This window comes from Sebastes fasciatus, chromosome 1 (assembly GCF_043250625.1).
Source record: "Sebastes fasciatus isolate fSebFas1 chromosome 1, fSebFas1.pri, whole genome shotgun sequence".
In the NCBI taxonomy this organism is placed as follows: domain Eukaryota; kingdom Metazoa; phylum Chordata; class Actinopteri; order Perciformes; family Sebastidae; genus Sebastes; species Sebastes fasciatus.
In genome coordinates this window covers 34,876,462-34,888,955 of record NC_133795.1, presented here as the reverse complement: position 1 = coordinate 34,888,955, position 12,494 = coordinate 34,876,462, and the positions used below count along the sequence as shown (strand labels likewise).

Below are 12,494 nucleotides of genomic sequence, written 5' to 3'. Positions count from 1 at the left end.
GCCGTCTAAATCTCAAGCTGGCACAACCGGCATTATCATAAAAAATGTATGAGTAGACTCAGAGTTTTCCATAAGCGTCGGCTGCCGGCCAAACAGCCGACTATTCATTTAAGTCCAGCCGGCTACTTTATTATATTAATTTTTTTCATTATAATAAAATAGTTTGGATTAATAAGTGGCGATTCGCAATGCGTGTACATTTTACGACCACTAGCCTCCACTTCAAAACAACGCAGGCATGATGATGATACAAAAGCCTGTCTGTCTGTGTCAGTCCCGCCTCCACATGCTCTATAATGTGTGTGTGTGCGCTCAGCTGAGAGTCAAGTCAAGTCAATTTTATTTGTAAAGCCCAAAAATCACAAATCACAATTCACAAATCACAAATTTGCCTCAGGGGGCTTAACAATCTGTACAGGATACAACACCCTCTGTCCTTTACAGTACCGCCCTCTCCCCGGATAAGGAAAAAATCCCCCCAAAAAAAACCTTTTAACAAGAAAAATGGAAGAAATTTCAAGAGGAGCAACAGAGGAGGGATCCCCCTTCCAGGATGGACAGACGTGCAATAGATGTCATGTGTACAAAGTAACAACATAATGAAAATACAACATAGACAATCCATATGACACAAAATGATACATATAATGTGAATATACTGTATGTGAGAATGTGGATCCAGGAGGATGTCAAGCAGCTTCCCGGCGTCGCCAAACAGATACAGCCAGAGCAAAACGACCTCCTCTCCACGCCAAATAGATAGAGCCAGAGCAACACAACCTCCACTCCACGCCAAATAGATAGAGCCAGAGCAACACGACCTCCTCTCCACGCCAAATAGATAGAGCCAGAGCAACACGACCTTCTCTCCATGCCAAATAGATAGAGCCAGAGCAACACAACCTCCTCTCCACGCCAAACAGATAGAGCCAGAGCAACACGACCTCCTCTCCATGCCAAATAGATAGAGACAGAGCAACACAACCTCCTCTCCACGCCAAATAGATAGAGCCAGAGCAACACGACCTCCTCTCCACGCCAAATAGATAGAGCCAGAGCAACACAACCTCCTCTCCACGCCAAATAGATAGAGCCAGAGCAACACGACCTTCTCTCCATGCCAAATAGATAGAGCCAGAGCAACACAACCTCCTCTCCACGCCAAATAGATAGAGCAGAGCAACACGACCTCCTCTCGAAGCAAAATAGATAGACCCAGAGAAACACAACCTCCTCTCCACGCAAAATAAATAGAGCCAGAGCAACACAACCTCCTCTCCACGCAAAATAGATAGACCAAGAGAAACACAACATCCTCTCCACGCAAAATAGATAGAGCCAGAGCAACACGACTTCCTCTCCATGCAAAATAGATAGAGGCAGAGCAACACGACCTCCTCTCCACCATGGAACCTTGAGAGAGGACCAGATTTTTGTTTTTAGGCCACAGTTGCTTGGTAATGTAAACATATGTTTCCCATGCCAATAAGCCCCTTTGGACTGAATTAGCACAGAGGTCGTGTTCAAAAGAATTGATGACAAAACACATGAAGAATTGCATTGATTGCACAGACAGGGGTCATGCTCAGTTAAGGTGTAAATATATAGTAAGAAAAAAATAAGGTTGAATGATTTCTTAATTACAAAACCTCTGATGAGTCAGGAATAGGTGTGGTTTTAAATATTTATTATATTTATTATATTATATTTATGACTATTTACAGACTGTGTGGGCTAAAACGCACTAGAAGCCTAATTCTCCTTTACAATAATCGGGGTAGGCAAACTCATTAAAATATGCAATAATTAAGATCAGTGCATATGATGGAATAGTGGCATTAGGATGAGGCCACCAAATTTGGGCTTTTACGTGCAAATCTATCTCCGGGGGAGTCATGCCCCTGGACTGTCTTCGCTCACTTTGGTTCTTGCACACATTATATCCCACAGGCCTACCTAAATCTATATATTCCTGGCTACATGGTTGATTTGAACACTGGCGTTGAGCCAGGTTCCTGTGGGAATAAAAACGTCTGGTGATGCTTCATTAAATAACACATGTACAAAGTCAAATTGGGGGAGCAAGCTCCTTATATTTAGGTGTGCACGGCTGAGTCCAAGATATTTCTTGAAATAAATGAAGGATTATTAATATTAGATGTGTTAGGAGAGGTAATAATATTAAGAGGGAGAGTGGTGATAGGTCTGAGATTCACTAATGCAATACTGCTCAGCCCTGCGATTCTGCGAGGGCAGTTGTACAATGGTGGTTAATAATAGGAATAGCATATACAGAGGAAAAAACAGCCACTAGAGTGGAGCTGATCCACCAGCAATCACCTGGAAACTGCCTTGATAAATAAGGCAGCAAGATGGACGTTAAAAAGAAATGATCTGGCACCAGCACTGTTTGGTGGAACATCATTGCCAAACATTGTTGCCAAACAAGCACAGAAATGCTGTGCGGCGTAGTTTTACAAACAAATGTTTTGAACCAAAGGCTTCTGCTGAGTTTATGTCTCCATGACAGAGGGCAGGCAAAGCGCCAGAAATGATTGAGTCTACGGCGATGCTGATCAGAGACGAGCAGAGCTCTTTGAGGTTGTTCTGATAGTTGTAGCATCATTTGACCCAGCGTGCAGGATAACAGATGATGCACAGGGGTGGATATGCAGCTCGAGCACCAGGATAGCTAAATGTTCGAGAATCAGTCAAAGAGACCGGTCGAACAATAGAGGTGCCAGCTATAGAAGTTGGGCTGTGTTTGGGCGTAGCCATATACCTGGTGTGTCAGTGACCTTTTAGCCAAGACCTACCCTGTGTTTTCTCTGGGATGCTGTACAGCAGGTAGTGTTTCAGACAAGTCGTCACATTGACTGTACAGCTACAGGCAGCCAGTAGCTGCTGTGTTCACTCACTGTGCTGCTGAATAAAGAGGTGATCAAAATAAGTAATGCACTTCTGTTAGCAGCAGATGTACTTCTAATTCTTTTGGACCCAAGCCTTCCCTTTTTGATTATGTCGTTCATGCAAGTTTAAATGACCATTTGAGGCACTGGGGTTTAATATTACAGATCGAGTACAGAAACGGTTCAGCTCCCACCTCCCCAAAATAGTTTTCTCCCATCACCCGACAGGTAGCTCATCATCATCAGTACATATTACCTGCAGAATTCCACTGGGTACAATTTTAGGTCTCGTCTTATTTTTAGAAGAGGATTACATAAAGAAGGCACTGGAGCGCACAGATAGCTAAACATTTACTTAAGCCATGCAAGGACTACAGCTTCAGGATGACTGCTTCTTCATCAACGTCATGTAACGTAATAGCCTTTAAACAGGCACTAGATTTAAATAGCCTCCTGAGGCTATAATATGGTCTTTAGCTTTGACAAGATGGAGAGGCTAATGCACTTGTGTTTCGTACAGCTGAATATGACTATATATTGAATGTGATAGTATTCTTATCTTCTACCTCAGTTAAAGGTCTCTCATACTCACAGCTAACAAAAAATGAGGGTTTTAAAAATCAAAAATACAACCCAGCTCTAATCCTTTGTCACATCTACATTTCTGAAGGCATTATAGATTTTACTGATCCTTGATCTTTGTTTGTTCACCCTCCATTGTTCACTCATGTTTTTCTGTGTCTTGCTGCGCTCTCCATCTTTCCTGTGTGCTTTTCTCTTGTTGTTTCCAGAGAGGCAGTGATCTTTCATACTAGCCAGTATGGCATGGCACACAGCAAAGAAGAGGGCTTTTTTGTCCTGACCTGAACAGGCTGCATACGGATTTCCATAAACTTAAGAAGCTTTAAGCTTAATTTAAGCCCGTACTAAGGTTTTTGTAAAAATGTTCCTTATCTTGCTTGTGCTCGGTAGGGCAATGTTGTTAATGTGTGCCTGTAGATTTCAATGAGGCGTTGTATGTGATATTGGGCTCTCCAAGAAAGACATATTTCTCCCTGTGACAGTTTATCTGTCATAAAATATACAATTTCTGTTGAGAGACAACAATCATTTGTCAAGCAATCAAGCTTAAATAGTAGTCTGATGGTGGTGGATGCGATGGCCTTCATTACTGGCTGATATTGAATGAAACAGGTCGTTCTGAACCTGAAAAAAACATTTTCTATCTTGAACTGCTGTTAGTGTACATTATATCATTTTTATGCCCCAACTTAAAGGAACAGTGTGTAAAATTTCAGGGGATCTATGAGCAGAAAGCTTAGAATGAGCCCTTCATATCTACATAGGGAGCGGGTCCTCTTCACGAAGTCCGCCATGTTGCTCCGCCAAGAGTGTTTCGGATTTTTACGTTACCTGAAGGCCGCCGTAATTCTCCAACAAACTTGTGAAACTGTGCTAACGTGAACCGCAGACGGCAAAACCGTAGTACCGCCAGCCGCCATCTGACTTCCGTTGCTCCTAAAGTATTGTAATTATGGTTAGGATGGCTTCTGAGTAAGGTGAACTTACCACGGTTTTGGAGGAGTGAGCAGAGGGGTACTCAGTTGGTTGCAATCTGCAACCACACCATTAGATGCCGCCAAGTCCTACACATTGTACCTTTAAAGGAGATAACTGAATATTTACAATTTTTGGAAACATTTTATAAGTACTTGAGTTATGAGTATTTGATGACATTATAACACAGTCTTTCTCTTTTTCCTTTATATTACTGATCCAGCCAGCTAATCAGGGTCATCACTATCAGAAGGAAATGAACCCCCTCCTACAATCAAACCCCAGGTACGATGGCATGTGTCACACACATTTGTAGCATCAATTTTTTACTGCACTGTAAATTTATAATAAAATGTACACTACAAGACAAGGTCGACTAAGAATAGAAACAAAACTCTTGTTTAGTGATAACACACATTTACATTATATATTGTGCATGAAGGTCAGGCTATGAATAGAGTCGTTTTCTTTAAGAAGAACTGACACGCTGTCTCCAGAACCCTCTTTGGTTGTTAGTAAGTAAGTCTTGGTGAGTAGAAGGCATTATAATTGTAAAAAGTCCAAGCCATGCTGATGTATTTCATGTACTGCCTGACAGAAAATGGCATGTTTTTTGTATTTGGTTGCATGTACATGAAACTCACCCCAAAATTCATAATCAGATGGTAGCCAGTGACTGCAGAATTAAGGCTAAATGTCAACTGTCAGATAGATATGCAAATTGGGGCTTTTCTCGCTCACAGATGAGGATGAATAAATTGAGTGTGTGCCAGGTACTGTAGTTTTCTTCTCCCTTAAGTGCTGTTGTCATTTTCACAAGTGCAGATTATTGGGTGTGGATGCTGGGAGCAATTAGGACATCATTACTATTACTTTATCATTCATATCTTTCATACTTTCAGAAAATAGTGTTTTCTGGGAAATTTTCTGCATTCAAATTGATGGGCGGATCGTTCAAATTTGACACTTTTTCAAACATTTTTCATGTATTTTCATTTGCTGATATCAGAAAGAATTATCAACTTGTTACACTCCGTTTCCATCTTCAGTCTGACTCCACTCTAATCCGTTTTTCCCTAACCAATCACTAAAGCCCAACGTATCCGCCTGAATCTAAATGCATTTCAAGTCAACACTGTCAACATATTGGTTTTGCTGGGGTTTTAAGAGTGGAGCGAAGTGAGGAAGCCAGTAAAAACAAACTGCAATGTCGGGCGATATTGACAAGACATGCCGTCTACGGCGCACAGCTTGACAAAGCTCAACAACAACTTGAGAACGGCGTTAGTTCCGCCCATGCCACACATCCTGGTCTGGACCAAGGAGGGTGGAAAGAGGAGATGTCACGGGTCATCATCGCGTCACATCTTTGGAGTACAACATATGCGCAGTAAAATCTGGTCTGCACTCGCCAAAATTGAGCCAATCGCAACGCACGACCGCAGCTCCAGTTACATTGCGCATGTGTTATACCCCAAGACCTGTGTCCGCCTGTGTCCCAGCCTCTTTCAATAGGCCTTGGTCTGGACCAAGGACCCAGGCACCGCGCTTTGAAGTAATTTTTACATGGTGGCCAAACGGTGGAATTACAACCTCCGTATCCTTCACATGATGCCATTTGGCCCAATAAGACTTTTCCCAATAGACTTACATTGGGAAAGAGTCGTCTCAGTAACTCAGCGGATCTTTTTTTTTTTTTAGGTAAATCAACTTCCCAGTACGAACACTTGAATAGTCCTTATTTAAATCATTATGTCCTAAAAGTTGTAAAATACACCAATAGCTGAATCCAGAGTTATTTCCCTTCCTCCGTTCATGTGAATGAGACCCAGACCGAGGCTGAACCGAGGGCTAGGAGGCGAGGTTAAAGGAAACACTACTGCCCCTGCTTCTACTCATTCATACATTCATGTAGAAACTCCATTCAACTTTAAAATGTTCCATATCTTTCATACTTTCTGGGTATTATTCAACTTTTAAAGCCAGCAAGTCAGTTTAGTGTCAGCTTTTGAACAACCCCTCACATATTCCACATCTTTCATTCTTCAGAAATTGCCCTCTAGTTAGGCTACTCACTTAGTATTGTGCTTGTCAGATTCATCCCTGGCACTTTTTATCTTCTAGATGATTGATGTTAGACAGAAAGTCCATAACAATCAAAAGCAGGGGTTAAACTCACCATTTAGCACTGCCTTTCAGCAGTCATACAAGGAGAAATCTATCAGTGATTAAGCAAAGGCCAACTTCTGCATGGCAGCAGCCTCAGTAGTTCATAATGCAAAGCAGCCATGAGACATGTTCCACCTGGTTTCACCTGCCTACAGGTTAAAAGCAGAGTACAGTTAAAGTTCTAACCTCAAAAAGAAAACATATTGATGAATGGGCTTATATTACTGGAGGAGGCAGAATAATTTATAACTGTTATTATTCGGGAAAGTGCATCCAATATCAACTTCAGGCAAAAACAATGCTAAAAAGAACACATACCCAGAAACCACCAAAAGAACTAGAAGCTGACAAAGTGAAGAGAAAGAGAAAGTTGGCACATCAGAATGTTAAATAACAACACGTCATATGAAAATATGTTCTGACCATAGACTGTATATAAGGAGTGGACGTAGTCACCGTGACGTCACCCATTGGTTTGTGGTCGTCGCCATCTTGTTGTTGTTTTTTGCAACCAGAAATGACGAGGGTAGAGCTAAGTTGAATAAGACATTATTTGGCGACCAAAATGTTATAATTTACTTTCAAGAAATGAAAAACACACTGTGAAAGGGTTAAAGTTATTAGACGAAACCTCCCAGACAGGACAACGCCGTGGTAGCGACCTGTCAATCCCAAGGTAGCCACGCCCTAAAGCATCCCCTGCTTTATGGTCTATTTGACTCTAAATGGGATCATAATTTACTAAATGAACGTCATACTCTATTGAAGAAGACTTGAAACTAGCGAATGAGACCATAAACTCATGTTTACAATGTTTACTGAGGTAATAAATCAAGTGAGAAGTAGGGTCATTTTCTCATAGACTTCTATACAATCAGACCTATTCTTGAAACCAGAGGAGTCGCCCCCTGTTTGCTATTAGAAAGAATGCAAGTTTAGGGTTGAGCTTTCGACCGAAGGTTTCCACCGCTCCGTTCTCCGCACTGCGATTACCTCATTAACGATATGGTTCCCTTATAGCATTGGGTTTAAATCTGAAATATTGCCAGATAAGCGCTTTTGCTTTTTGTTTTGACACCAAATCCTCCACCATCATCTTGTGTGTGTAAAATCTGAGTCCTGCTACTCTGTGCTGAGACTCCGTACGGAGCAGACACTTTCACTTTCAGTTTGTAGTGTCCGTCGTCCGACTATTTATTGGTAACACGGCGCTTGTATGAGAAAATTAACTAAATGGGTTTTATTTCTATAAAACAAGCAAAACAATAGTAGGGGCTGTGTAACACCGACTACAAGCCTAGTGTAAACCTAAATAGCTCAGAGTCAAGGCTCGAGTCAAATTGCTCTTGGAGGCAGGTTTTATTTGTTGAATCAGAGGACGTTGAGGTAGAAGAAACTCTTCAATACTATCATTAATAATACAATATCACACATTACCATCTGGGCAGTATCTTAAGGCTTACAAGCACTGTATATCCATCTTGTGTCACTTCATTGCAGCGTATGGATCCGTTGGTTCCCTTTGAGGTTTCTGGAGACCCTGCGTCACCCCACTGAGCCCCGCTCTGCACATCTCCATCTCTTTGTGGGTGTACACAAGCATGCGGCGTGTTACAAAACAAGACAAAGGGATTGCATCATAGGTCCGCTGCTCAAATTATGCAACCAACACCTTTCAAACACTTCTGATTTATTGATGAAAAGCGAGGTTGCCTGTTGTGAACATGTGTCAACTCCCATGTATTTAGATAGCTTCAATGCTAAAATGTTTTGGGGGCTGTTTAAATATTCAGTGAGGTTATGCTGTTTGATTGAATGTCCACTGAAATGAATATTACTATTGACAGCTCCCTCAAATGTACTCCTCGACTTGTCTCACACAGCACCACAGCATCCGCAGCTGTACTACTGAAATTAGACTTCGAAGCAAGCCTTGATTTACATATCGTAAGAGCAGCTGCACAGGATTTGTCGTTGTTTTCGCTCCTTTTCTTTTAGGCATTGCATCCTGAGACACCCTTACAGTGAATTCTATCATGGTATTATTTCAGCATCTTGGCATCACTGCAAGGCTTCCTCGCTGTTGAGAGCTACAGTTTTCTTGACAGCTAAAATGCTCCTGTTGCTGTGCTTAATGTTTGCCAGGGCTTTTCTAGCATTTTTAACATGTTTCTTTCATGTGATACTTGTGTCTGCCTTTGGCTGGAATACCAAATGTGAAACCACAAATCAGGCTGTCACAGAGACTGTGAGTAGCAATTGAATTGTTTTTACAATGAAGACAATTGTGAAATTCAGTACAATTGCCAGGGTGTCAGACAAACAGAGTTCTCTGACAGGGTTTCACTGGGAGATATTTGGAAAGATAAATTTCAATATACTCCATGCTGTGGAAAAACAGTGTACTCACTCAAATTAAATCAAACTAATTTATTCCCTTTATCACAGGTTCTTCCGTATCTGGATTATAATGACTTGAAAATCTAAGAATTTAATCACTCTCGCCAAGTTCCTTTTAACATTTGAAGTTCAATTTGCAGCTCTGTGGAGGCCTTTGTCCTTGAAAATTGCTTTCATTAACTTTTGTGCTATGTTCCTGCCTATCACACAGTCAAAGGGGTGTCAGAGTGGGGTAAATGCCTTTGTTAGAAAGAAAAATCAGCCTCAGTAGAGATAATGTACTTGGTCACTTTAAAGGCATGGGTTTAGAAATAAAGGAATCTCTAATCCAGGTTTAAATGCATGGAAAGTATAATCTATTTATAATCTATAAATGAATTGACCTGTATGTAGGTGTTAATGGGTTGGCATATTTTAGATGTTATTCAATCGAAAGCTGTGCATTTTACTTTTCACTATTTCATACGGTTGTTACCATATCCTTTATTTGACATACTATCAAACCGCTCTTTGAGGTAGCGTTGTCATCTTTGGTATTATTACTTCACTAGTGCAGATAGTTCCAGAAACCATCTGACTATAAAGCAAAGAATCTCTGTCCTTCACATATCTCATGAACTGTTCATCCGATCAACTTCACGCTTGGTGGGTGTATCGCTCAGGATCCAAGGGAGCACGGTGCGGAATGTGGTGCAATTTGGCCAGAGTGTGGTGCTATAACAATGACCTTTACGTTTTGGCCTGTAACTTTTTAACCATAACTCTGAGAAACAAAATTCTTTATTTCTGGATCTTGTGGGTCCAGACCATGGATGTATTAAGAGAACTGGATACAGCGTTGTAGGTGGGCTCCGGTTCATTCCTATGAGAGTTCCTCAGTGGCGCATGAAGCCAAAATGGCTCGACTGCCAAGTGATCCATTGGGCCCATAGAGCAGGGGCAGTAACGTTTTCCTTTAACTCCACCTCCCAGCCCTCGCTCCATCCTCGGTCTGGGTCTCATTCACATGAACGGAGGAAGGGAAATAACTCTGGATTCAGCTATTAGTGCATTTTACAACGTTTAGGACCTAATGATTTAAATAAGGGCTATTCAAGTGTTCATACTGGGAAGTTGATTCACCTCAAAAAAAATGATCCGCTGAGTTACAGACGTCTCTTTCCCAAAGTAAGTCTACGGAAAAAGTATTTTTGGGCCCAATGGCATCACGTGACGGACACGGAAGTTTTAGTACCGCCGTTTGGCCACTACGAAAATTTGCTTCAAAGAGGGCTTGGTCCAGACAACTCTATCCATATAAGCCACGCCCATTTGCATCTAGATTAATTTTCCACCATTTTGAATTGTGTCCAAATCTGATTTTTTTGCTACTCCTACACATTTTGAATAATGGTCACCAAATTTGTTACAAGACATCTCTGGACCAAGCTGGAAAATTACCATAGCTGCCCTCAAAGTTAGCTCAAATGCTCAAGGGCTTACATTGCAAAAAAATATTACTGCGACCACATTTGGTGGACATGTGTAGATATGATGTGAGTGACCATGGCAGATTTGGTTCCATTTGGCCAATATGTGGCGCTGCAGCAACATCATCTAACTGTAAAGGAAGGAATCTCTGTCTGTGTATGTATGTATGACTGTCGCATATCTCGACAACCGTTCATCCAATCAACTTCACACTTGGCGGGTGCAAGCAGCACTTCTGGGGGCCAAGTAATAGGCCCATTATGGACGGGCACATGCTCCGAACGGGCACTGCACTAGTATTGCTAAAGGTACATATACCTATGTTGTTATAGTATTTACTGTAATAATGACAAAGAGGATTCATTGGCACCCATTAAAACCCAACATCCTGTTAAGTCTACAATGGTAAAGTTTATCAGAGAAGATACTAGAATATGTAAATATTTTGAACGCAGCCTGCTGAACGTATTATTAACATGTCACGATTTTTAGTTTAGTGAACATACTATATCAATGTCGTTAGTGATTGTACTTTGTTTTCCGAGGGAGTGACATTATCAATCATTGATAATGAACGTTTGAATTGGGCGCTGTCAGCTAAATGTTGTACAGTAGAAGATTATAGCACCTCATTAAATATGCGATGATGTGCACTTATGAGATGTTATGTCCAGAGGCGAAAGATGTAAATGGATAATATTGCAACTGATGTATAGCCTAAAATGATTATGAATTCTGTTTAACAAGTGAATCTCGCAGTGCTTCGAGTAATAATTCATCTTGTGGCATTTTTTTTTTTCCTCTTCCTCTAATCTGTTGCTCCGTGCTAAAAGAGCAGTGTTGCACTTTACTGGAAAATGATTGATGTGTAGTTGCACCCTGTGTTGCTCTCAGACGGGGAAGATAAACTCATTTAGAGAGAAAGGAAGTCCTGCTCTCACAGACACGGGCAAGGTTAAGACGCCTACTCGGGGCCAGAATGTGGACACTTGGAAATCACAGCTTGAGTCAGAATCTAATAAATGATCCTTCAGGTAAAACTGTGAGGCGGCGGGGCTAAGTGTGCAGGAGAAGTGTCTCAAGGACAATGGAGGCTTAGATGGGCTTCTGAGAGCGCACGATGATGGGACTTCATTGTTAAAATGTCGTATGGAGGCAATTTGACGTTGGCGGTACAGTAGGATGGTGCGTGTAATGGCATGTGTTGTCATGACTGCGTGCTTTTATGGTCTCTTCCCCAGGGAGTGGATGGATGTGCTCAGCCCTCCCATCATGCCTCCCAGCCAGCGGAGAAGGTCAGGCAACACTCGGAACAATTTAGAAGATCTAATCGGAGGTACAGTAATCTTAATTCTGGTCCTTTTTGCCCCCAGACATCCTTTTATGTCCTTTAAAAGGCATACAGCAAACAACATAATACCTTAACATTAACCACACTAATTGCGCAAATGCATAGAGCTAATGGAAACATTCGCTGGTGTCAGAGCCTCCACCCAACAGACTGCACTCAACACGGTGGGAAAGCATGTGAAACGGTATCTAATTAAGGGTAAAAACCCATGAGAGTGGAGCTCTCTGTCCTCCACATAACTCCATAGGTCAAAAGAGACAGGCTCATTACAGGTCTGCACCCCCAAGACACATCGACAAGGTTAATTGATGAAACCTTTCCGGTTTACAACATCATTTTTAAACCTCTTACACAATGTGTCTCATAATTAGTTTTCATTATCGTCGCCATAGTTCTGATAAGATAAAATGTTCCTCCTGGAGCATTCCATAACCTTTTTAGCATTTAACTGCCTGTCAATTTAACGGCTAAATTCTCGCACTTTAAAGTAGCGGGGATTACAGGGAATCTCTTTACAGCTTCATAATGTGGTACAGGGGCTGAGCGTCTTGGGTCTTGATTGATGAGAAAAAAAATGGCAGCGACAGAAAACTTTTAAATCCACCTGAGTCTGAAGGTCACCTCGCCATCCACGCTTC

General features: G+C 41.6%; 1 protein-coding gene across 2 annotated transcripts in view; it reads left to right on the top strand.

Annotated features, from left to right (window-relative positions):
- Positions 1-12,494, top strand: part of cfap20dc (CFAP20 domain containing) — a 38,632-nt gene that overhangs the window by 25,317 nt on the left and 821 nt on the right. For both annotated transcript variants that reach the window (XM_074645610.1, XM_074645600.1), the window contains exons 15-16: positions 4,690-4,751; positions 11,747-11,841. In XM_074645610.1, coding sequence (XP_074501711.1) covers positions 4,690-4,751; positions 11,747-11,841 — 157 coding nt within the window. The remainder of the gene's footprint in view (positions 1-4,689; positions 4,752-11,746; positions 11,842-12,494) is intronic.